Raw genomic sequence first — 26,060 nt, 5'->3', positions numbered from 1 at the left:
AAGTTGAATTGCTGGGAAGAAGTCAATGGGTAATTCAGTGTTTAATGTTTTGAGGACTTGCCATACCTTTTTCCACAATGACTCTACCATTTTACATTCCCACCAGCAATGCCCAAGGGCTCCAGTTTCTCCCCATCCATGCCAATGCTTGTTATTTTCTGAGTTTTCTAATGGATGTGAAGTGGTATCTCATTGAGCTTTGGGTTTGCGTTTCCCCAGTGATTAGTGATACCGAGCATCTTTTCATGTCTTACTGGCCATTTGTTTAGCCTCTATGAAAAATGTCTATTCAAGCCCTTCTTCACCTTTTTTAAAATTGGGTTGTTTGTGGTCAAGTTAGAGAAGTTATCTATATATTCTGCATATTGACCCATCAGATACATAATTTGCAAACATTTTCTCTCATTCCATGGGTTGTTTTCTCATTTTGATTATTATGCCTTTTGATACACAGAAGTTCTAAATTTTTATGTGGTGCAATTTATCTATTTTTCATTTATTTCTTGCACTTTTGATGTCATATCCAAAAAATAATTGCCAATCCAATGTCATGAAGCTTTTTCTCTGTGTTTTGTTCTAAGAGTTTTTTGGCTTAGCTCTTACATTTAGGTCTGTGCTCCAGTTTTTAGTGAATTTTCATGTATGGTGTGAGGTAAGGGTCCAGCTTCATCATTTTGCATGTGAATATCCAGTTCTCAGCACCATTTGCAATAAAAACTTAACCTGTTCCCCTTAAACAGTCTTGGCACCCTTGTCACACATCATTTGACCATATATTCGAGGGTTCAGTTCTGGGCTTTCAGTTCTGTTCCATTAATCTGTATGTCTTTATGCCAGTACCACATTGTTTTAACTATTGCTTTATAGTAATTTTTTTAATGTTTATTTATTTTGAAAGAGAGGATGCAGAAGCAGAGCAAGCGGGAAAGAGAGGATCCCAAGCAGGCTCTGCACTGTCAACACAGAGCCTGACCCGAGGCTCCATCTCACAACTGTGAGATCATGACCTGAGCCGATATCAAGAGTCAGATGCTTAACCAACTGAGCTACCCAGGTGCCCCTGCTTTATAATAAATTTTTCAATCAGGAAGTATGAAACCTCCAACTTCATTTTCTTTGGCTATTGTTATGGCTTTTTGTGGTCCTGCCCTTGATATTCCATATGAATTTTAATAGATTTTTTTTTTTCTGCATAAAAGTCATTGGGGGAGGGGGGCACCTGGGTGGCTCAGTCGGTTAAGCGGCCGACTTCAGCTCAGGTCATGATCTTGCGGTTTGTGTGTTTGAGCCCCACGTTGGGCTCTGTGCTGACAGCTCAGAGCCTGGAGCCTGCTTCAGAGTCTGTGTCTCTGTCGCTCTCTGCCCCTTCCCTGCTTGCGCTCTGTCTCTCTCTGTCTCTCAAAAAATGAATAAAAACCTTAAAAAAAATTAAAAATTAAAAAAAAAGTCATTGGGGTTTTGATGGGGACTGCACTGAATCTGTAGATCACTTTGGGGAGTATTGACATTTTAATCTTATTTCCCCTAATCCACGACCACAAAATGTCTTTGTTTATTTTATGCCTTCTTTAGTTTCTTTCAGCAAGATTTTGTAGTTTTCAGCCAACAAGTCTTTGACCTCCTTGACTAGGTTTATCCCTAAGCACTTTTATTCTTTTCCATGTTGTCAGAAATGGAATTGTTTTGTTGATTTCCTTTTTGGATTGTGCAGTGTTTGTATATCACATACGTTTTGGAAGTAGATCTGAGGTTAAACTTTTGGGTTTGATACTGGGTATGGGAGAAAGAGGGGGGGTTACAAAGAAATGATGCTGTAGCGTTGACTGTGCAGCTTAGAGAATAAAGCCACCATTTAAGGACCTGGGGAAGATGCAGGAAGAGCAAAATTGTAAGAATTCAGTTTAGGGTGTATGAAGTGTGACGTCAAGCATAATGAACACTAAGAACAGACTACTGAAGAGAACAAACAGAGGTCATAGTGGCCTTGACGAGAGTTGCTCAGTGGAAAGACAGGAAGAAAAGCCTGACTGGAGTGGCCTTTAACTGGCACAAGGTGGCGGGAGCAGGGTCACTTCTAAATCTTACCAAGTTTCCTCAGGAAAAGGCCCAGACCAACTTTAAGAGTGGAAGTTTTGTTTTCAACAAAAGCAGGTGGAAGGGTTAGCTATAAGTAGGTGGGGTCAAACCACCAACGGTAGCATTATTCTAACTGGATATAGAGTCAGCAGCTGTGCTGAGGCAGTAAAGGATCTGAAACACCAATGACAACTCCCAACAAGAAAGAGCCCTCCCTCAGACCTGGGACAGAGCAGGGCAGGAACCCAGGGGGTAAAACAGAGAGAAGCCTCTGACAGTAGCGGAGATGGATCAGGAAGTCCTAAAGGGAGAGGGCTCCACAGAGAGGTACAGCAGAATATGGACCCCACTAATGGCTCAGTGCAGAAAGCTACCCGTACCCACATTTCCTGACATGTATGACATCCTCCTGAAAGTGCAGAAGAATCTATATCATTTAAACACAAGCAACAGAAGATTGTGATTGCACTCTATACAAAGGTATAACTGGGGGGGAAATGAACCAAATAACCTTCCACAGACAATGAAAGCACATCAGAACAGTATCCCTCCAAGGCAGATGAAAACTGTACCCTAATATTTCAAAATGATCTAAAAAGAATTAGAGGGGCGCCTGGGTGGCTCAGTCGGTTAGGCGTCCGACTTCGGCTCAGGTCATGATCTCACGGTCCGTGAGTTCGAGCCCTGCGTCAGGCTCTGTGCTGACAGCTCAGAGCCTGGAGCCCGTTTCAGATTCTGTGTCTCCCTCTCTCTCTGCCCCTCCCCTATTCATGCTCTGTCTCTCTCTGTCTCAAAAATAAATAAACGTTAAAAAAAAATTTTTTTAAAGAATTAGAAATGACAGAAACTACTGAAGAATGGTATAAATAGAACTTTTAGAAAGCTCAGAAACAAAGTGACCAGTCAAAAGAAAAGAGAGTTGACAAGAGTCAGAAAAGAATTAGAAAAAAACTACAGAAATATTTCAGAAATAAGTATCACATACAAAAAAGACAGGGGCGCCTGGGTGGCTCAGTTAAGTGTCTGACTCTTGAGCTCAGCTCAGGTCTTGATCTTAGCGTCATGAGTTCAAGCCCTGCATCAGGCTCCATGCTGGGTGTGGAGCCTACTTAAAAAAAAGAAAGGAAGCATAAGAGACTCTTAAAAACTGAGAACAAACTGAGGGTTGATGGGGGGTGGGAGGGAGGGGAGGGTGGGTGATGGGTATTGAAGAGGGCATCTTTTGGGATGAGCACTGGGTGTTGTATGGAAACCAATCTGACAATAAATTTCATATATTGAAAAAATAAATAAATAAATAAATAAATAAAATTTAAAAAATAATAAAAAAGAAAGGAAGAAAAATAAGTATTGCACAAGGAGAATGCAACAATGAATAGATATCAAAGGATAAGGGAGGGTTGGGGGTCAGAGGAGGGCAAAACAAGTGAAGAAAGAGAAAAAAATAGCCAAAAGCCACAGTATAGAAGTCAGGCAAAGAAGATCCAACTTATGTTTAATGTAGGTCCCTGGAACTGAAAACCAAAGAGCATAGATAAAATAACAACTGATAGAAACTACCAGTCACAAAAACTTTTCTGAGTATAAAAAGACTTGAACGTGCACAGTGGAAGGGCCTGTTGTACGACTGGGAAAACCAGTACAGAATAACCAATAATTGTTACAGAACATGGTAAAAACTAAAGACTTGAGGGGCACGTGGGTGGCGCAGTCAGTTAAGCTCCTGACTTTGGCTCAGGTCTTCGTGTCATGGCTCATGAGTTAAAGCCCTATGTCAGGCTCTGTGCGGACAGCTCAGAGCCTGGAGCCCGCTTCAGATTCTGTGTCTCCCCCTCTCTCTGCTGTTACCCTGTGCTCGCTCTCTCTCTCTCTCTCTCTCTCAAAAATAAATAAACATTAATAAAAAATAAAGATTTGAAAAAATTGGGAGGACAACCAATCCAAAAAGACCAAGTCATTTATGAAAGAATAAAATCAGACTGGGATCAGACTTTTATTTCTTTTTTTAATGTTTATCTATTTATTTTGAGAGAAAGAAAAAGAGCGTGAGCGGGGGGGGCAGTGGCAGAAAAGAGAGAGAGAGAGAGAGAGAGAGAGAGAGAATCCCAAGTAGGCTTCTCACTCTCAGTGCAGAGCACGATGCAGGGCTTGATCTCACGAACCGTAAAATCATGACCTGAGCCAAAATCAAAAGTCAGAAGGATGCTTAACTGACTGAGCCACCCAGGTGCCCCTGGGATCAGACTTTCAGATAACATTTTATACAAACAGTAACACCTCTAAGATATACAATTTTTAATAAAAATTATGCCTCACAGATTTTCTATCTGGCAAACAGGTTCAGGCAGTAAGTAAAGAATATGTAGGAATTTAAGAAATATACCAGCTCTTGAAGAATCTAATTAAGAACAATGTTCAGACAACCCAGAGACGTTTGGAGAAGCTTTGACTGAAGGTCTGGTGGGCACGTTGAATGTATTTGTAGAAACCAGGCTAGCAAATGAGAATGAAATTGACAGACACTGTGTACATTTTCTATGCTCTGACAAGAAATAATACAATGAAAACATGAGGTAAGAAGGCCTGGAAAGTAGAAAAAGCTCATTGCTTGCCTCGTTAACTAAGAGTGAAAGTAAATCACTGTATGTTGGCAGAGAAAGAGAGGAGGGAGGGGAGGAAAGGGTTACTCACTAATTTCAGTATTGCCCATAGCAGGGAGTCAACAGGGTCTAGAAAGGACGGACCAGGGTACTAGATAAAGATATTATTATAAAGGTGGGTATTAGAACATAAAGGCACACTTTCTAGGGAAAAAAAAAAAAAAAAAAAAAAAAAAAAAACTTGAGGGGGAAAGGATACAGTGAGTTTAAACAACTCTTTTGAGAATTTTGTATAAAAGTCAGCCAAGAATAAGAGGTCACTTTTCAGTTGGAGCATAACACATATACTCTAAAAAGCGCACAGATCATAAGTAGTAGCTCAGTGAACACAATGTGTGAGCACCACCCAGTTGAGGCACATAGGAGGGTCTGTGGGGTCAGCTCTGGCTACATCCAGTTGCCTAGAGGAAGGTCCTGGAGGTGGAGGGGTGAGATTCGGAGCCAGAATGGAGGGGGCCAGACCTGGCCTGCCTGCGAGGCCACACATGCAGGAAGGCTGGCTGGTAGGCGTGGCTGTAATGGACTTCAGATTGCTCCTCGCTCAGTTAAACAGGAGGCCAGAGGTTTGAGATTTGATTCACAGGAGGTGAGGTGGGCAGGTGGCTCCCGAGATTTGCACTGGAATGTGTGAGGTGGTCAGCTGCAGGAAGGGGAGGGACTAGCCTAGGAAAACGCAGGACTCCCAGGCATCACGGCCTGTGAGCTCACTGTGGCTCTGGTGACTGTCACACAGGACGGTCATTGCCAAGACCACATCCTTGAGTCCGTCTCCTTTTCTGGCACTGAGAGTTTGATCCTCTGAGGTGCTCTGTGGCCTACAAGTCCATTCACAGTCCTGGTCCCTTTGGGGAACCTCAGGCAGGAAGCAGAATCTCTATATTAGGGCTCTGTTGGTCTGGACTGGGGTTGTGCCCTCTGGTTTGAGCGATTTGTCGTGAAAGTTTATTTCTGAATTTCTTTTTATTTTTTTAAGTTTATTTATTTTGAGACAGAGTGCAAGTTGGGGAGGGGTGGAGAGAGAGGAAGAGAGAGAGAATCCCAAGCAGGCTCTGTGCTGCGATGTGGAGCTCAAACCCACGAAGCTGTGAGATCATAACCTGAGCTGAAACCACGAGTCAGACACTTAACCAGCTGAGCCACCCAGGTGCCCCTATTTCTGAATTTCTGAAATCAGCCAGGGGCAGAAGGATGCACTGTGGATGGGAACCTAGCAGAGTTCTCTTCTTTTTTTTTTTTTTTTTTTCCTTTTTTCCGTCTTTATTAAAAACAGCACCTCTGGGGTAAAATTAACATACAACATGCCATATATATCCAAAGAATACAGTTTGGTGAGTTTAACATGTATTCCTTGTGAAACCATCACCACAGCCAAGAAGAGGGTTTTCTTACAGGGAACACAGAGACAGTGAGGTACTGCAGGAAGCCATCCAGCACCCCTGCCCCTGCCACTTGGTGGATGGGACCATGGCAGGGGGGTCACAGACAACAGGACCCAGACTGGAGCATGACACACAGAGGAGGAGCTTACTGGCTCACAAGCCAAGAAGTCCATGCAGTCAGCCGCCTATCCCCAGAGAGGCCTCTCCCCATTGGACTGGGCTTTCTGCCAAGAGGGCAATGTTCCCAGGTGGTGTATAGACCAGGATGCTGGCAGCAGCCCTGCATCCTCCTTGGCTCCTCCTGACATTCCCTGTGGTTACCACAGCATTTCCTTGGTGGTGCCTGGGTGATACAGTGCCTTCAACCCACCCTGAGCCCAGGGGCAGGAAATGCTGATTAGTTCGGGGCCATCACCCCAGTTCTTGGTGGAGCCCATTGGGTGTGAGGCCCAGAGGGAAGAGAGATGTGCCCCCCACATGCTGGGGTGCCTGGGTGGCTCAGTTGGTTAAGTGTCCGACTTCAGCTCAGGTCATGATCTCAGGGTTCGTGGGTTCAAGCCCCGCATTGGACTCTGTGCTAATAGCTCGGAGTCTGGAACCTGCTTCAGATTCTGTGTCTCCCTCTGTCTCTGCCCCTCCCCAACTCATGCTCTATCTGTCTCTTTCTCTCTCAAAAATGAATAAACATTTTTAAAAAAATTTTTAATGGGGAGCTGCTACTGGCAAGAGGGGAGCCAGTGACATGTGTCCACCTAAGAGCAGTGTTGTTCCCACCAGCAGGTGCTCAGGGAGGAAGCTGAGGGGAGAATAGACAGAATGGGCACCAGCTCTGGACCACCTGACCCCCTGGGCCAGGGGACAAGATAAGCACAGGCCATTACATCAAGCTCGCCTGGAATTCAGGTCCCTGCAGGCTGAACAGTGGACAAGCAGGGGGCAGATGTCAGGTGTCACCCGCACTGTGCCTGAAGGGTCACAGCTGCCGGTGCTTCCCTGAGGAGATAGGTTTGCCTGGGGACGGGTTCTAGAAAACCAGGGGAAGAGCTCTGAAGGTTAGGGTTCTCCTGCAGACCTTCATCCCTGATGCCTCCCTTCCCTGCTGCCAGCCCCACATTGCCCTCCACACTGAGATGTTCCCAGAACCACACCAGGGTCCATTTCTCTTGCCCTTTGGCTCTCTGTGCAGTGGGAAAGTGGATTGCCAGGCTCCTACATGGAGGAGGCCCTCTTCTAACATAAGGCCCTGTTCCTGGTTAGCCCCTGTGGGGGGTGTACCCCGTGGCAGAGATCGGGACTCCTCCTCACACACACCCAGTCCTAGTGTGCTGGAAGCCACTGCATACCGGTGAGGAGAACCCAGCCTCAAGCTGGCATAGGTGTCCAGAGCAAAGAGGTGGTGTGGCCACTGAAGACTGCACCACACGCTAGACGTGTGGACCAGAGGAAGACAGAAGCAGGGAGCTTTGGGGGGCAATAACCAGCCCTCCAGAAGCCCCTTCTTTGAGGGGACCTTGAGGGCACAGTGGACAGGTCGCCTGAGGGAGAGAGGACAGGAGAGGGCTCCTTCCCTCAATTGGCAGTCATCAAGGGCACACGCAGAAGGGATGGCCTCAATCAGGACTCTGGCGATCTGGAAAGGGCAGGCCGGGCCATCAGGTCAGGACTGTGCTGGCCGACCTGGCCCCAGTGTCGCCCTGCCTCTGCTCCACTTTCCCTGTATGACTCCTCGCCTGGGATCCATGGGACCCACTGCACTTTCCTGACAATCCCAGCGTGAGCTGATCCCTGTGACCAGGGGCCTTGTGCTCAAACGTCGGGCAGCACTACTACGGCCACCATCTGGGGACAATCTGGGCAGATGTACTTGCCCCTTCAGCAGGGTCTGTACCCCAGAGGCTGGAGTGAGGAAGGTGCCCCAGGGAGCAACAAGCACCGCCAACCAGGCCCTTGAGGGGCACACAGGGGCTCCGGGCCCTGACCTCAGAGAAGGCCTGGCAGCATGGGCCTTAGGACCCTTCCCCTAAGAGATCAGCCACTGTGAAAGGGCTTGGTGAAGGGAGGACAGCGTGGATGTCCTGCTGGGCCACAGCATGGCCTCCTGCTCGGCCAGACCTGGTGCTTCTCTGCCCATACTTCCCACCCACCTCAGTCCAGCAGCCAGCACTTGTGACTGATGTGCAAGTTAGAGGCCCCACAGGGGGCTCACTCACCGGGTGCCTTCCCTTCTGTGTTGTGTTTTTCAGCCTTGCCCAGCTCCTCCAAAGGCGTCACATCAGCTCACCAGTCCCTCCACACCCCTTGGTGGTCGCCAAAGCTCCAGCGTGCAGGATGCACCGACCTCTTCCCAGGGTCTACTCAAACTCTTCCAGAGAAATTCGCCCATGGAGGACCTGGGGGCCAAGGGGGTGAGCCAGAGCATGGACTCCACTGCCATGTAGGACCCAGCCTGGGAGGAGGCCAGGGACATCCTGCCTAACCCAAGGGGCACAGCCGGTCACCACAGTCTCTAGGCTTCTGCAGGGAGGTTCATTTCCCTGACGCCTGCGGCTGGTGCTGTGCCAAGCCCAGCCTGGGCCCTCGGCATTTTTATCAGGAGCCCTTGTAAATCTTCATTCTAGATGGAGGAGGGCCCAACACCTGCACCTCAGCCCCCGGCTGACTGGTGCTCACAGACCCCGTCTGCTTCTCCCCCAGGCTAAGGAGAAGATGAAGGAGGAGTCATGGAACATTCACTTCTTTGAGTACGGGCGTGGTATGTGCATGTACCGCACGGCCAGAACGCGGGAGCTGGTGCTGAAAGGCATCCCCGAGAGCCTCCGGGGAGAGCTGTGGCTCCTCTTCTCTGGTGAGCTGCCCCAGCTTCGGCCCGGATCCTCGGGGGCCCCTGCATGAGAGCTCCACTAGTCAGCCAGGCGGGAACGGCCAGCCCTTTACAAGGCCGAAAGGGGGCTCTCGTCTGTGAGGGGCCCACGTCAGGAGAGCCACCGTGGGGAGCAGACACCAAGGACAGGATGCCGTCTCCCGGCTGGTACCTTCCCACTTGCAGTGAGAGGCAGGTCCCCTGAGGCCTCCTTTCCTTGGGACAGGCCCTGACAGCATACACTCTCCTTGGCCACTTGGACAGTTTCATGAGAATGCTGTGGGGACAACCCCTCCCAGGAGCAGTCACGAGGGAACCTTTGTCTCACCCCTCTTAACGGATCCCAGAGTTACACTTCTCTTCTGTGGTGCATTGACATCTCCAGCCTGCCCCCACGGTCTCAGGAGGGGAGGAGGAGGAGAGAGAGACAGCTGGCAGCTGTGTCTCCACAGGGGCCTGGAATGAGATGGTGACTCACCCTGGCTACTACGAGGAGCTGGTGGAGAAGTCCACAGGGAAGTACAGCCTGGCCACGGAGGAGATTGAGCGAGATCTCCACCGCTCCATGCCTGAGCACCCCGCCTTCCAGAACGAGCTCGGGATCGCTGCTCTCCGGCGGGTGCTGACCGCCTACGCTTTCCGAAACCCCACCATCGGCTACTGTCAGGTAAAGGGGATTGGCCAGGCCCAGAGACCACATCTCTCACCAGCAGCTCCTATAAGCAGAGCCTGGCGCCCTGGACCTTAGCGATGGCCTCACAGACTGTGACTGTGCCCCCCGACCCCCCGGGAAAAGCCCGATCACAGATAGAGGTGTAATTAGAAATAGTATTAATTGCTTGCTCTTCTGTGTGCCCTGGCCTGGGTCCTGGAGCATTTGACTGTTTAGTGTTTGTGGTAAAATGTATACAACGTCTTAAGCGTACGCTTCAGTGGCGTGAAGTGTGTCATTGTGCAACCATCCTCACCATCCATCTCCAAAACTCTTCTCATCTTGCAAAACTGAAGCTCTGTACTCCTGAAAACAACCTCCCTGGCAGCCCCCCTTCTTCTTTCCGTCTCGATGGATTTGCCCTAAGTGCCTCATCTGAATGCAGTCACACACTGTTTGTCGTTCCGTGGCTGGCTTCGTTCGCACAGGGTCCTCAAGGTTCATCTGTGTTGTATCACATGTCAGAATTTCCTTCCTTTTGGAGGCTGAATAATATTCATTCTGTGTATATATCGTACTTGGTCTATCCATCCATCTGTACACAGACGCTAGGTTTGCTTCTGCCTTCTGGCTATTGTGAATAATGCGCCGTGAGCATGCGTGTGCAGTATCTGTTCCTGTCTCTGCTTTCATTTCTTTTGTGTGTATACCCAGAAGTGAAATTGCTGGATCGAATGGTAATTCTGCCTTTAATTTTTTTTTTTTTTAGGGATTGCCATAGTGTTTCCCAGCAGCTGCACCATTTTACATTCCCACCAGCAGTGCACGAGAGTTCCAGTAACCCCACATCCTCACCAAACTTGTTTTCTGGTCTTTTGATAAGAGTTGTCCTAATGGCATGAGTGTGGTGGCATCTCCTGGTGGTTTTGATTTGCATTTCTTGTGGCATTTGATTTCACATACAGGGGACATTTTCCTGGCCCAGTCACATGGCTTTCTGTTTCCCTGAGACTGCAATCTGGATTTCAGAGAGCATGCCACCTCCTCAAAGGTCACTTTCTATAAAACCAGTGTTCTGCATGACGTGTCGCCGGTTCACGGAAAGTCAGGGCGCTGGCTTTAAAGAATTTTTAAGATAATCACCACCACCAAAGCGTTCTTCTTACAAGCCTGTCTATCAGCTCAGGCCGTGTACGGTCCCATTTGGCCTCGGCCGCCCTGCTGCCATGTAGCTGTCATGGGCGGCTCACTTACACATCTTCCTGGCCCCGTGTCACACCTCCGACACTAAAAACCACTCTGAAGAAGTAGCGTCACATGCTCATATCCTCTTCAGCTTTCCAAGTGCCCACTGGCTCGACTTGAGGGACTTGGCAGATGGTTTTTGTCCAATCGATTTCCTGCAAATTGCCTTTTGGCAAGTTGCCTGGAGTTGGGTGGGAGGCCATGCAGGACACTGGGTGGGGGAACGGTCAGTTAGTTATATGCAGTGGCCAGCTCCGGGAGCCTCCCTTGCTGTCTCTGTGCTCACAGGCCATGAACATCGTCACCTCAGTGCTCCTGCTCTATGGCAGCGAGGAGGAGGCCTTCTGGCTGCTGGTGGCCCTCTGTGAGCGCATGCTGCCCGACTACTACAACACCAGAGTGGTGGGTGAGTGCCTGCGGCCCAGCTTTCCCTGCAGGGGTAGCGGCCTCCCTGTGCCAGGCTCTCCACTGAGCACACAGCACAAGTGAGTGGAGGCCTCACAGATGTGCAACAGGCTGCAGACAGTCACGGCTCCCTTTCTACGGATGAAGAGGCTAGAAAGTGGAGACCCAAACACAGACCCCTACCATCTCACCGAGCCTTTACACATTGCCCTCGGAGTGGCTGGCAATGAGAAGATACTACCCAGTCAGTGGTTTTTAAAGGAGAGCCTGAGGCCTAAATTCTCATCCATCCAACTCTTCCTAAGCCTTTTTTTTTTAAGTTTATTTTTATTTATTTTTGATAGAGAGCAAGTAGGGAAGGGGCAGAGAGAGAATCCTAAGCAGGCTCCGCGCTGTCAGCACAGAGTCCGATGCAGGGTTCGAACTCACGAACCACAAGATCGTGACCTGAGCCAAAATCAAGAGTTGGACACTTAACTGACTGAGCCATTCAGGCGCCCCGTAAGTCTTTTTATTGTACAAAAATTCCAGTATCACAGCCAGAGCATGTAGTACATCCCCATGCACCTGTAAACCCAGCTTCAACTATTATGAGCACAGCCAGTAGAATTGGTGCTATTAAATGAAAATGCACTGGCAAATGTGTTTAATTACATTATATAATTAAGTCTGTTATTCTAAGATGTCCTTCCCCTACCATTTGGTTTTGGGGGTCTCCCCTCTTGGGGTCCATTATAAGCACATCTGTTCACAAGCTTCAGGGCAGAACACACAGAAGCCCCCCCAAAGCCCCTGTTTACTTCTGACACTTCTAGAAGGGAGAAATCTGTATTTCCCCAAAAGAAAATCCAACCGCAGTGGAAGAAATTATTCTTTTCACATGGTGGTTTGGAAGCTGTAGAAAGGAACCCCGCAGCGTGTTTTTCTTTCCTGTCTTCTCCACTCCACCCCCTCCAGCCCTCCGTGTAAGCGGAATTGGCCAAGGATCAGACGGACTTCCTGCATCTCACCCTGGCACCCCCCCCCCGCCCCCATGAGGACCTGCCTGAGCCAGGAACAGGCTTATCATTCAGACCCCTTCGTCCTCTCCCCAGGGGCCCTGGTGGATCAAGGCATCTTTGAAGAGCTGACGAGAGACTTCCTGCCCCAGCTCTCCGAGAAGATGCAGGACCTGGGGGTGATTTCCAGCATCTCACTCTCCTGGTTCCTGACCCTCTTCCTCAGCGTCATGCCCTTCGAGAGCGCTGTGGTCATTGTTGACTGCTTCTTCTACGAGGGCATCAAGGTGATCCTGCAGGTGGCCTTGGCCATCCTGGATGCCAACATGGAGCAGCTGCTGGGCTGCAGCGACGAGGGCGAGGCCATGACCGTCCTGGGCAGGTGACCGAGCTGGACACCCTCCTCCTGCGGGGCTGCTGGCCGGCACCCCCACGGGTGGCAGAACCTGACCCCTCAGCAGCCCTGTGCATGCCTCACTCAGCATTCAGTGATGTGCCCACCAAGCACACTCCAGGTGGCAGGGGACAACCTCTTTTCTGATGGGAGACAGAATGGCACTGGGCAGTGATAGCTCTGGGAGCAGATAAAATGGGTGGTGGACCAGAGCACACTGGGCTGGAGGACCTGGGGGGCAAAAGGCAGCTGGAACAGCATGGCCTCCAGCCTCTAGCAAAGGCTGAGCATCTGCTCTTCTCTCAAAGCAGTCCTGATGGCGCCTTCCCCAGCTCAGCAACCTCACTCCCCATCACCTTCACCTAGATGGAGGGTCCCATGCTGGGCTTGCTCTAACCACTGTCACCTAAGGCCCAGAGTCATCCTGGCCACCACCTCCTCCCGCAGCCCCTGCAGCCCATCCTCGTAGACTCTCTGTGATCCAGCCCCTCCTCTCCACCCGTACCATCTCAGTGCACGCGTACAGTACCTCTGCCCTGGGCCCTGGGCCTGCTTCATTACTGTTTTCCCTGCTCCAGCCCCACCCACCAGCACCCACAGGGCTCTCCTCAGAGTCTGACCTTGTGGCTCCCCATGCCACTATAGTAGTTGTCCTCTGGACAAAGGAGCTGAGTCCCCCAGCCTGGCCCTCAAGCCCCTTACACCCAGAAACGCCCCCCCCCCCCCCCGCCCCAGCCCTGGCCTCACACCGGCCCAGGCCCACATGCTGGCCATGTGTCTGTATTTGTCCATCCTGGAACACTCCTGGCCACCCAGGCCTGCCAAGGATGCTGCCACCTGCCCACTGAGCCAGCCCAGGAAGATGTCATCCCTCCAGCTGGGACAAACCTTTCTCCTAGTGTGCTATGGTCTGGGCTTAAAAAGGGCCCCCATGCAGGGGACCCCCAGAGGACAGCCTGGCTTCCCAGAATTAGTGCTCAGGCCCCACGAGAGGCGAGGCCTCTCTGCCGCCTCCAGGGGGATCCTGGATTTGCCAGGACATCCTCTGGGGCATGGCTCTCCCCTCCCCTGCTGCAGAGTCATTGGCTCATCTCTTGCTCTCCTGGAGGCTGCCCCCTCCTCAGCACACTTGCTTATTAATTGGGAGTCTAGGCAAATTAGGTCCCTCCACATCACTTAGTAGGTAAGACATCCCTGTTGCCTGTGGGTGGTCCAACTTCTGTTCTTTAATCCTTACAGATACCTGGATAATGTGGTTAATAAGCAGAGTGTTTCTCCTCCTATCCCACACCTCCACGCCCTGCTGACTAGTGGAGATGACCCTCCCACAGAGGTGGACATCTTCGACCTCCTGAAGGTGTCATATGAGGTCAGCACCCTCCAGGGCTGTCTGGCCAGCCTGCCCCACCCGGGCATGTGGGTGTGGGCGGCCGTGGCTGGTGGCAGTTCTCTGCTCTGTGGTTCTGCCTCATCTCACCGAATCACCTTTGGCCGGTAGAAATTCAGCAGCCTGAGGGCCGACGACATTGAACAGATGCGGTTTAAGCAGAGGCTGAAAGTGATCCAGTCCCTGGAGGATACGGCCAAGAGGAGCGTGGTACGGATCGACTGGGCTCCAGTGGCCACAGGTTGCTGGCAGGGGTGGGGGCAGTGATCTAGGTGGGCTGCTCCTGCCCTGCTATCTCCTCACCTGCCCACAGGGCCAGGTGCAGAGCCCCCTAGTGCTGCCCTGTATGAGTCTGGATTCCAGGAGTGAAGGTGCAGATCTGGGGAGGTGGGAGAGGACTGGTCACTGTTCTGTGGTCACGGTGTTCTGCTCCCAGGTTGATACTACAAAACTCTGACACCTCAGAGCCAAAAGACCAAGTGTCATCCTACTGTGGGCTGAGCCCTCCAGCCTGGGCTTGTACCTGCCCCTGGGTAGCAACACTCAGCCGCCCTCCACCCACCCAGCCCCCTGTGCCTCCCCTACAAGCCTTTGTCCTCTCTAGCTCTGGCGAGAGAATTTACTGGCAGGTTCTAGGACGCCTGCCAAAAAGCCAGGGCCAGAGTCTTTCCAGAGATTCAGATAGCAGTCACTAAATGCCCCTCACCCTGTGTACCTGACTGGACATCAGGATAGACAGGCCTCCCTCCCCCCACCATGCTCAGCACGGAGCTTGGAAAGTGTAGACTGAATAACAGGATAGGTGACCAGGGATACTTGTGTGGTCCACACCTTCTTTCCTGAATGGGCTGCCATTGTGTGCTTGGCCAGCTGGCAACATTAAGAGGGTGGTCTGTGTCTTAACCTTCATCCACATGGGAATTCTGTCAAAGAGCTAGAATTTGAGAATCCATCGGTACATCTTGTTTCTCTTTCCTTCTAGGTCCGAGCTATACCTGGGGACATTGGTTTCTCAATTGAAGAGCTGGAGGACCTTTACATGGTGTTTAAGGTGACAGCCTAGAGCAAGGGCAGAACCAGTACCCCATCCCAGTCCCCTAAATGTGTCCTCAGTGCAGCAACCTCCTGCCAGAAGAGACATCGATTTAAAAATGTCCTCAGATGCAGTTACCACAAACCTCACATGGTAGAATTTAATTCTCCATGGAGTTTAGGCAGGACGCTTTCTTAAAGTGGCAGAAAGCCCACTCTAGTCAGCTTACACAAGAGGGAAAGCATTGGCTCATGTTACTGGAAAGTCTAGGAAGTTTACAGCTTCAGGCATGGCTGGATCCAGGTGCTTAAACATGCAGGCAGGTTTAAGAATGGCAGGACTGTCCTCAGAAGCTCCAGGGTCATCCTGTTCTCTCAAGGGAAAAAGCTTTTTCTTTCTAAGTAGTTTTAGCAAAAAGTCCAGGGTGAATTGTTGGACTCAAGTTAGGTGCTGTGGCTATAGGAGGGTTATTACTATTGAGCCAAAACTAACTAGGCCATGTGCCTGTCCCACGCCCTGAGGATGGGACAGGAGGCGGTCTCCAAAAAGATTTCAGGTGCTGTTACCAGAAGGGGAAAAGTTGTGATGAGCAGGCAGAAACAACACAGTCCACACTTCTTGTTATTGGTTCCCATCTGCCTCTGGTTTACCAGCCAGGGTGGCCACTGTGATGAGCCTTCCAGTCAGAACAGCCCAGTCAGTGCTACCTCTCACCCGCTATGTCTCAGTTCCTGCATGTGTGAACAAGAGGCTGGTGGTACCAATGTGGGAGGTTCCCTGAGATGCCATGTCTGGCCTAGTGCTCCCCACCCCAGTGCCCTTCAGACTCAGACAGAAGAGGAGGGTGGACTCGCTGGCCAGCCTGGCAGTCCTAACCGCCCAGGCTCTGGGAGGCCAGGCCATCTCACCAGGCCGTGCCCTCCACAGGCCAAGCACCTGGCAAGTCAGTACTGGGGGAGCAGCCGCCCCACGGCTGTGCGTCGGGACCCCAGCCTGCCGTACCTGGAGCAGTACCGTATCGATGCAGGCCAGTTCCGGGAACTCTTCGCCAGCCTGACACCCTGGGCCTGCGGCTCCCACACGCCTGTACTGGCGGGGCGCATGTTCCGGCTCCTGGATGAAAACAAGGACTCTCTGATCAACTTCAAGGAGTTTGTGACAGGAATGAGTGAGTAGCTCCAGGGCCCTTCCTCAAGAAGCCTCCAAATGCCAGCCCAGCCAGTCTTCCCACTGCAGCAAGATCCTTGATATAGAAAGGGCAGTTTTCCCATGGGGAACACGTAGGGGTCTAGTGGGGTCTTCTCCTCCTCCACCCCTCCCTCAGGCCAGGGCTGCACAGGGTGGGCCCACAGAGCCTGAGAAGGGGAAAGCCCAGGGACAGTGGGAGACCTGGGGCTTCCTCCGGGACCTCTCCAGGAGGGAGTCAGGGTATGAGGAGGGACACACCAGAACCCACTGGAAGGGGAGGTGCTCCAGTGTGGACTGGCCGTGGGGCTTTGGTGCCCTGTAGCCAGCATGCCTCCTCACTGGCCTTCCTCTGCAGGCGGGATGTACCATGGGGACCTGACCGAGAAGCTCAAGGCACTCTACAAGTTGCACCTGCCCCCAGGTGAGAGTCACCAGTGAGGGCCTCTCATGCATACAGGGTTGGGGCTGCAGCGTCCCAGGGCACAGGCCTCTGTGCGATGCTAGGCCTGGGGGGCCTAGGCATCATAGAGGTTCCACATCCTGACAGAGTGGGAGGAGGAGGCCAGAGCACTGGGGTAGGGCCAAAACCTGAGAGGGACTGTCTCAGAGGACTCAGACCATGGGCAAGGACCCAGGTAAGACACAGGGAAGCTCCTGTCTGTCCCCTGAGGGTCAGCCTGGGGGCACTGCCACGGCCCTCAGAATGGCCTGGGTAGCCCTGCTGTGCAGCCACCAGCAGGAGCTGCTCTCCCTTGGCTCCCAGGCCTGAGCCTGCCGGAGATGCTAACAGGCTGGGATGGGATGAAGGGTGCCCAGCAGCCAGTCCTAAGCCAGGCCGGATCCCACGGTCTCTGGGTTCCCACTGTGCAGGCAGAGCTCACCCAGCTCAGCAAAGGTAGCCACATGGAGAGTTCTCCAAGATGGGGAAATTGAGACTTGGGCAGGTGAGAATTCTAGCCCTGGGCCCTCTACCCTGGGGTAGAGCTACCTTGGGCCCCTGCTGTTGTTCATTACCCGCCCTGGGGAGTCTGCAGCTGCCTCCAAGTAGGCCGAATGGTTTTTAGAACACTGTGCTGTGCTCACCCTAGAGACTGTCACTTAATTGGCCCAGAATGCGGGTTTAAATCTCTCCCCCCTCAACCAGCGGGGGCGGGGGTGTTCTGAGCAGCCAGAGCTGGAAGGCCCTGCTCTTGACACAGGTATTCTCACCTGTGGCTGGTTTTCCCTGTAATTCAAAGAACAGTGGCCTCAGGGATGCCTCCGGGAAGGTTGATAGCAGCCAGCTCTGCCTCTACTGAGGGAAAGCCCCGGGCTAGGCAGACCCCACAGGGCCAGGATCCTACAGGTAGCACATGGGGCCACCTTCGCCAACTCCTGAGCCACCTCTGCCTGCTCTGCTGCGTCCAGAGTTCCTGTGGACTTCGGTCCACACCCTGCCACCTCCCCCAAGTGCCACCTTTTCGACCCCCCATCATCGCATCCCCGTCCATACAGTGGGGAGGATGAGACTCCTCCCCCAAGAACCATGTGAATCGGAAACCCAGGGGACTGCTTACTCACAAAGTAGTGGATGCTGACGTGGATGCTGACGTGGAACGATGCTGACATGGAATGAAGCCTGAGGTGCATCAGAGGGAAGAGCAAGTCGCTCATGCGTGGCTGGGCCCTGCACTTGTGTCCGAAGGATCCTCAGCACCGCACCATCAGGGCAGGAAGAGGGCTGGCCGTTGTCCAGACTCCCAGCTGCACTGCTGGGGTTTTTAGATGGGATACGTGTGACATTTTCAAACACAAGTCAAGAAAGGAACAAGAACTGTGATCAGTGGTCGCCATTAGCGCTACGACCACACCCCACATCATGGGCACCTGGTGCCCTGCGGGGAGCCAGGTCTCCTTCCAGGACTTGGGAGGTTTGCTTTGGTGAGTGCCATTGTTTTCTCCTGCCCTCACTTGCCTCTCTCTTTGAGTGCAGCCCTGAGCCCAGAGGAGGCAGAGTCAGCCCTGGAAGCGACCCATTACTTCACAGAGGACAGCTCCTCAGAAGGTGAGAGCTGCTGGCCCCGTGCTGTGGCCTTGGGCCTCGTAGCTGTGCAGCCTTGCTGTGGGGCCCACACAGGCGGCCTGCAGCCCTCAGTGGGCTCGGGGAGCGCCCTGTGTTGGGCAGGTCCCCGGGGGTGTTCTCACTCCTGTTTCTCTTGTCTCTGCCTTCCTGGACCTTGACCTATTCCTCCCTCTCTCCTCCACCTCTCCTCCGCTGTCCCTTCCAGCATCTCCTCTGGCCTCAGATCTGGACATTTTCCTGCCCTGGGAGGCTCAAGGTCAGTCCCTGGGGGGGTCAGGGGCACCTGCTTTGTGCTGGGCTGTGTCTTCCTAACACTCTGCTGCATGGTCAGGAGGCCTGGACACGCTTGGTCCCGCTGAGGAGGACCCAGAACGAAGCTGCTGCTTACTGGGGGAGTTGAGGGGCGGTCTCCATGCTTGTCGAGGGGAGTAGTAAATGATGACACACAGCACAGTGGGCAGTGCACAGACACCAGGGCATCAGCTCCACAGCCACGTGCAGAAAGTATTCATTCCATCATCACGTTCATAGGAAAAAGTATAGATGCCATCACCACAACAGTGTGAAACGGATCAGCAGAGGTAGAGGAGGGTGGTGGACACTTTCCCTGGAAAATGTTCTCTTGCTCTACACAACTTTTTCATTAAGGAGAAATACATTTGTTGAGTGCCTTTTTGAAGTCATTCCTGTTGCTACAGTTAGAGCCCATTCTGGAGCATCAGATCCAGGGTGAAGGGGGCATTCTGGGCTTGGGATTTGGCAGTGAGGCTGGTGGTACCTAACGGATTTACAAAACCGACCAAAACCCCGTCCTATAAGTTCCCATGGGAGACAATCCACACCTAAGAGAAATTAAAAACAGTGGGTATCAAGATGCCCAAGGCAGTCCTGCTGGTGGTGTCAAAAGGCTTAATTTGAACTTGAAATGAAGCTTGAGAACCTGGATTTCAAATACACAGACTAAATAAGCAGATGTGTCTTCTGTTAGACTCAGAATCTGAAAAATCAGGGGCACTTTAGGCTTTTCCCAGGCGCTTCCAGTTAAGGCCAGGGACTGGGGGTTCAGAGCCCTGTCCTCAGACCGCACATAGCCCCAGGCAGTGGGTCTCCATTCCGCAGTGAGAAGCCTGAGCCCAGAGAGGTGCACCCTTCCCCCCCCACCACACAGCACTGGGATGCTGCCGCCCACCAGTAGGTCTCCGGCGTCCGTGCTGCCCTCAGGTCTGGGAGACTCCCCACATTCATGGTCCCCATAGGAAGCACAGTGCAGGCCGACTCCAGCAAATGTGTCACTTTAAGAAATACAGCGCAAGGGGCACCTGTGTGGCTCAGTCAGTTGAGCATCCGACTTCAGCTCAGGTCATGATCTTGCAGTTCGTGAGTTCGAGCCTTGCATCATTGGGCTGGCTGCTGTCAGCCTGTAAGGGCAGAGCCCACTTTGGATCCTCTGTCCCACACTCTCCGCCCCTCCCCCACTTGCACTGTATCAAAAATAAATAAATATTAGAAAGAAAGAGAAAAAAAGAAAAAGAAAAGAAGGAAAAAGAAAGAAAGAAATACAGCGCCAGGTACAGAACTCATGTCCATAAAATTCCTCATCAGCCAGTGTGGCAGTTGGTCATGAGTTGAACTGATAATCAGGACTGCCCTCCGTTCGACCTTTTTCAACAGTAACTACAGAAATTAATTCTCGGGTTTTAACTCCATAACGTGCATCATTGTTCACTTAAACACTTTGTGCATAGACCTGTATTCCTTTCGTAGAGAGGAAGGAGGGTTTGGGGGTGCTTTGATTCTGCAGGAGAACAGACCAGACTGCTCACAGGCCGCCATGGTCCACAGTCATAACTGCAAAACATTCCCTGCGTACTTTTTCTTTTCTGGTTGTCCAGAAGCACTACGGCAGGAAGAGCAAGAGGGAGGTGGAAATGAGGACGTCCAAGACAAAAAAGGAGGTATGTGCTAGCCAGTCTTCACCAGTACTGGTGCAGATCCCAGGGTCAGTGGGATCTGGGGGGCCCTCCCTGCAGGAGAGGCCCCCACCCAGGGAAACGGCAAACTCATGCCCGGCACCGCAGCCCTTCCTGTGGAAAGGTGAATACTTGGCCCATTAGGTGCCAGGGGAGGCTATTCTCGTCAGCCCCAGACCTGTCTTGTAGCTGTGAATACCCCTCCCCCTCCCCTGCTGTCACCACCTCCCTCTGGGGTGTCTGCTTTCTGCCAGGATCCCTCTAGATGCCCAGCATCTCTCCCCCTTCTGCTTCCACGGGCTTCTGTCCCCATCTCAGGGAAGACAGGTGGAGGCCCTCTTCAGCTCAGGCCAAACCTAATATAGCAGAATAACTTAGGGGAGACACTTGGGTGTTCTGGAGTGTTCTTCCTATCCCTACCTCCCCAAATACCAGGGGGGTTGGTAAAAGGGCCCAGATAACCCTATGCCGGATGACACCAAAACCCACCCACTACCTGCTACCAGCCCCCAGCTGTTTCTCAAATTTGACAGATTTATTTTCTTCCAACTTGCAGAAGAGAAGGGGATCAGTCCTCCAGACTATCGCCACTACCTTCGCATGTGGGCCAAAGAGAAGGAGGTTCAGAAGGAGACGATTAAGGATCTTCCCAAGATGAACCAGGTAGGCCCATTCAGAGCCCACAACAGACATTTCCAAGGTTGCCTCCCCACACACACCTGGCAGCTCCCCACCCTCCCTCCCAACACTCCCTGTAGGGTGGAAATTCTCCTGCCAACATCCAGCACCTGCTAGTCAGACAGCAGTCAGGGACAATTCCAGAAAGATAAGAGGCCAGTTGTTTCAGGGCCTTGTCCTGGGTGGTGTTTCCTGGTGACGATTTGCTCACATTTGATCAGTATCCGTGTACCAGAAAAGCAGTAAGGAAGGTTAGCCTCTGACACGCAGAGACTCACACAATCCCGACTACGAGACAGCCTCATGGCACCCCTGCTTCTCCCAAGCCCCTCACAGGTGCCATGCACACCCAGGCCTGCTCCACCCATGGCCCACTGTTCCTCTCCTGGTCTCTGGGTCGGGAACCCGGCATCTTGCCAAGGGTCTCGCTGCCAGGGCCGCAGACATCTAACCAAAGGCAGCCTGACCACAGCCCTGCTCTTCCCAGAGGCATACCCTGCGATCTGGGCACTCTGTCACCCGCAGCCTGAAGAATAGGGTGCCCCGTAGAGATAGTAGAGGCACTATCCCGTTCTCAGGCAGGAGGCCTGAGTGTGTGGTGTGAGCCACCTGGAATCAGACCTCCCCACCCCCTCAACTGACCCAGGCTGTACTTGCCTTGTCCCCACCCTCTACTTTGATCAAAGATATAAAAAACTCAAAGTGACTCCAAAACACACTGAAGAAGTCTCTGTAGCCACTGGGTTTGGAGTCACAATAAAAGTCAATCTGTCTCTGCTAGCAGAGTAGATGTAGGGACAGAGAAAGACTCCCAGTCCCTCTCTGAGCTGAAAGAAAGGCAGCTAGAAAAGAAAGCTATTCGAAGGCTGTGTGATACTGGTCAAGTCACTTTCCCTCTCTGAGTCTCAATGTCCCAGTCTGTGAAATGGGCGTGACAAGGCACAGGTATGGAGACACCTAACAAGACAGCACAGCATGGGCAGTCTGGCTAACCCGAGGCCAGCCCGGCCCATCCTTTACCATCTCCCTGACCTTTTTCTCTATCTCCCCTGAAAAGGAACAGTTCATTGAGCTGTGCAAGACGCTTTACAACATGTTCAGTGAGGACCCCATGGAGCAGGACTTGTACCATGCCATTGCCACGGTGGCGAGCCTCCTACTCCGCATCGGCGAGGTGGGGAAGAAGTTTTCTGTGCAGCCGGGCAGGAAGCCCCAGGACGGTGCACCCGAGGAGGATGAGCTGCCCACCCCAGACCCCCCGCAGGACCCGGCCCCAGAGCTTCAGCCTCCAGCTGCAGGCGACCCCCAGGCCAAAGCCGGGGGAGACACCCACCTTGGGAAAGTTCCCCAGGAGAGCCAAGTGGTGGGCGAAGGGGGCGGCGGCGAGGGGAGGGGCTCCCCCCCCCAGCTTCTGTCCGACGACGAAACCAAAGACGACATGTCCATGTCCTCCTACTCGGTGGTCAGCACAGGCTCCCTGCAGTGCGAGGACCTGGCCGACGACACGGTGCTGGTAGGCGGGGAGGCCCGAAGCCCCCCAGCCATTGCCCGCTGTGGGGGCACCGTGGACACCGACTGGTGCATTTCCTTCGAGCAGATCTTAGCCTCCATCCTGACGGAGTCCGTTCTGGTGAACTTCTTTGAGAAGAGGGTGGACATTGGACTCAAGATCAAGGACCAAAAGAAGGTGGAGAGACAGTTCAGCACCTCCAGTGACCTCGAACAGTCTGGACTTTCAGGCTGACGGGGACCTGGCTTGTCTCTCCTCCCCTCCTCCTCCTCCCTCCTGTTCTCTTTTCTCCTTAAGGACACACCCCTCCTGTTCTCCCCAGATGCAGTGAGTTGTAATCAAGGGGAAAACAAGGCTGAACAGCCACAGTTGGGCCCAGACAGAGGCTCCCAGCCCCTTCTTCCTGCCTGCCTGGTGGGACCCGCCTTGGTCCCCATGTAGTGTCAGAGGCTGTCCGTCCTGGCCTGCTCGCCCAGAGCCTCTGTGCCCCATGCTGTGGCCAGGCCACACCACGCCCTCCACCCCTGGGGAGGATGGGGGTTCCCAAAGCTGTGTATTCGGTGGGGGGCGGGGGGGGCTTTCCTGCCATTTGGCACCAGGCAGGAGGTCACATGTCTATTGGGCATCAAAGTGGTGGGAACTTCAAGGTACTCTCTAGGAGCTCCTGAGCCCGAGCCCCTGCTGAGGGACCCAGACAGAAAGTGTCTACCACACCAGGGCGAGTGCTGCACCGGCGTCACTCCAAATGCTCTTTCAGCACGTCAGCCTCACCATTAACCTTAAAAGCACATCCCTCAGGTCCTGATATATTTCCTTGTATTCATTTCAGTTGGCTGGAAATCACAGTGCTCAATGCCTTAATAAATCCCTGAAAGAACTCAATACCATACTGTGTACAGAGCCTTCATGTAGCCTCAGCTACTGCTTGGGCTCCTGGCTTCTTCTCAGGCAGGTGAGGGGCCAGGCCGTGTTCCAGAGGCTCTGGGCACTTAGACCCCCACAGGGATGGGGGTTCAAGGTTCCCAGGGAGATTGGGGACACAGAAGGTGTCTGACCTGGGCCAACAGGGTAAGCCCCGAGCTTCGTAGGTATAAGCAGCCTGAGTCTTGTGGGTGTAGGTGTGTGCACAGGCCTGGGCTGCAGCAAGCACTTGGGTTCAGGAAGCTGTTGTGGGGCCACAGGTGACAGGCTGAGCCATGAGCATCTCCTAGCTTTGCAGCAAGAGCTGATCATCAGCGTCTAGCGTCTGCCCTCCCCTACACGGAACAGCTCTCCGTGGTTGTTTTGGTTTTTTTGTAATAGTTTTATTGAGGCATAATTTGCATACCATAAAATTCACTTGTTTTCAAGTTCTAGTTTGATGATTTTTAGTAAATTTACAGAGTTGTGAACTATCATCACAATGCAATTTTAGAATATTTCCATCAGCCCAAAAAGACCCCTCCTACCCATGTGCATCCAATCCCTGTTCCCACCCCCAGCTCCAAGCAACCACTAATCTACTTCCTATCTATAGCTTTTATGGCTGGTATTTTAAATAACAGTCTCTGTGATTTTACCTTGTTCACAGCTGCTGGGTCACACATCTAAATAAATGCAGCAAAACATCAAGGAAAATGAATAATTGTTTGCTTTCTTAACAAGAAGATGTCATTAATCAGTGTCATTTCCTTTCTACTATTTACACAAACAGACCACATTGCCATAAAGAAATTTCAAAGGGCTCATACCAGAAAGACCGTATTCTTGGCCATAATGAAATTAGGTAAAGATATACATAAAAATCCCACAAGGTTGGCAGTTTAAAGTATTAAATTGATTGTAATCAATTAGAAAGATTGAAATGAAATGAAATTTGGGTAAATGTTTTATATCATGTAGAAGTCTAAATGTGAGAATACACCAAAGAAATTAAACAGAAGACTATAAAACAAGAATCTAGCCTTTCCTATGATAAAAGAATATACAAAAATGTACAATAGTACTTTCGTCTATTAATCATTCAACCTGTGATGATATTCAAAATATTTAACAACCAGAACAGTTAACACAAAATATACGAATACAAGTAAAGCTTTAAAAATATTTTTATCCTGGAAGTAAACACAATTGTGTAGTTTTTAAGGGCTTACCAAGTGATGTTGTACCAATCCAAGTCATTTTTTTAATTCCCAAGAAAATGAATTTTTTTAATGTTTATTTTTGAGAGAGAGAGTATGCAGGGGGAGGGGCAGAGAGCAAGGAGAGAATCCCAAGCAGATAGCTTAAAGCCCTACACAGAGCTCCATCTCAAAAACCATGAGATCATGACCTGAACCAAAACAAGAGTCAGACACTTAACTGAGCCACCTTTCTGAAGCCCACTTGAATAAGGTGTTTTATTAGAAACACCATGCACACTGTTTTGTCAAGTCCATCTATTATCTCCACATTGTGGTCTCTAATGCTTGGTTCCCAATTTCTATCTGTCTTGATCTAGAAGAATTTTCCTTAATCTGTGGCTTCCAAGATGCCGCACGTCTTCGATTTTCCACCTCCCTCACTGTTTCCTTCTTCCTAGGCCCAGACTTTCTCTTCTTCTCCCCAACCTCAGGATGCTGGATGCCATAGGACTTGATCATAGTATCTATTCTCCTTTTGACCTATACTCACTCCCTTGAAGGCCACATTCAGGCTCATGGCTTTAAATATCACCTATATGTCTATAACTCTCAAATGTTGCTCCTAAAATTGAAATTCTATTTTTCAGAGATTTAGTTTCAGCCTTCTACACCTACAGATATTTATATAAATAAAAGCTGGAGGTAACTTGAGATGAATATAAACACAAATGCCTATGGAGTCAGCCGTCATCACTTGGCAGAGACTCAAAGGTAGAGGAGTGGGAAAGCCTTATAAGTGAAAACAAAGAAAGGCTTCAGGTGTGCTCTGATTAGAGGCTGTGGGCAGGGAAGGGGAAGCTGGCTAACTAGAAAGAGTCTTTTGTGTTGCTGTGAGGAGCATAATTGTCCTCAGGTTGGTCCAGAGATGAAAGGCAAAATGCAAAATATAGGGAAATTGGCAGTCATTGACCAAGTCCTGTCTGCTCTAGAGGTTGTAGATTTGTTTTGGAGGTTGGGGGGGGTTTGCTATAGAGGTGTTAATATGTGGTCTGGTCACAGTCCTTTTGTAAATTCAGCCTCTCAAACATAGTATTTGTAAGCAAATTTGGTTTTTTTCTAACATATGCTATTGTGCAAAAGTTGGATAATTTAAACAATTTCTTAAACAATTTTAAATCATATATAACCTTAAGCCCCCACCCCTGGAAATAAATAATATACCTGGTTTTACCTAACTGAAGTTATGTACTCTTGTAACTTCTTTGCTTCCCATCGATACACACTGCCAGCATTTCATGTCAAACTCAGATTTTCTGTAATGGACCTGCATGATGGTCCTTGCTGAGTTACCGTAAGCAACCATTCTTTAGCACATTTCCACTTTTTTCTGTTATACGAGAGTGAACACTAATGCATAAATAATAAATCTGGGTGAGTCAGTTATTTTCTTAGTGTAGAGGT

The 26,060-nt window shown here is 51.1% G+C and overlaps 1 protein-coding gene across 2 annotated transcripts in view; it reads left to right on the top strand.

The window, feature by feature from the left end:
* TBC1D9B (TBC1 domain family member 9B) overlaps positions 1-23,377 on the top strand; it is a 46,064-nt gene extending 22,687 nt beyond the window's left edge. The window contains exons 8-22 of one of the 2 annotated variants that reach the window (XM_053907613.1): positions 8,359-8,520; positions 8,810-8,960; positions 9,428-9,642; positions 11,161-11,278; positions 12,372-12,657; positions 13,909-14,038; positions 14,168-14,266; positions 15,039-15,107; positions 16,017-16,257; positions 16,633-16,698; positions 18,250-18,321; positions 18,545-18,595; positions 20,232-20,294; positions 20,866-20,972; positions 22,045-23,377. In XM_053907613.1, coding sequence (XP_053763588.1) covers positions 8,359-8,520; positions 8,810-8,960; positions 9,428-9,642; positions 11,161-11,278; positions 12,372-12,657; positions 13,909-14,038; positions 14,168-14,266; positions 15,039-15,107; positions 16,017-16,257; positions 16,633-16,698; positions 18,250-18,321; positions 18,545-18,595; positions 20,232-20,294; positions 20,866-20,972; positions 22,045-22,731 — 2,517 coding nt within the window. In that variant the 3' untranslated portion in view covers positions 22,732-23,377. The remainder of the gene's footprint in view (positions 1-8,358; positions 8,521-8,809; positions 8,961-9,427; positions 9,643-11,160; positions 11,279-12,371; positions 12,658-13,908; positions 14,039-14,167; positions 14,267-15,038; positions 15,108-16,016; positions 16,258-16,632; positions 16,699-18,249; positions 18,322-18,544; positions 18,596-20,231; positions 20,295-20,865; positions 20,973-22,044) is intronic. The other variant, XM_053907614.1, reaches the window with a different exon arrangement.
* The last annotated feature ends 2,683 nt before the right edge of the window (positions 23,378-26,060 follow it).

Source organism: Panthera pardus, unplaced genomic scaffold (genome assembly GCF_024362965.1).
Source record: "Panthera pardus isolate Hobbes unplaced genomic scaffold, ASM2436296v1 HiC_scaffold_2, whole genome shotgun sequence".
In the NCBI taxonomy this organism is placed as follows: Eukaryota; Metazoa; Chordata; class Mammalia; order Carnivora; family Felidae; genus Panthera; species Panthera pardus.
This window is presented reverse-complemented; position numbering and strand designations above follow the sequence as displayed.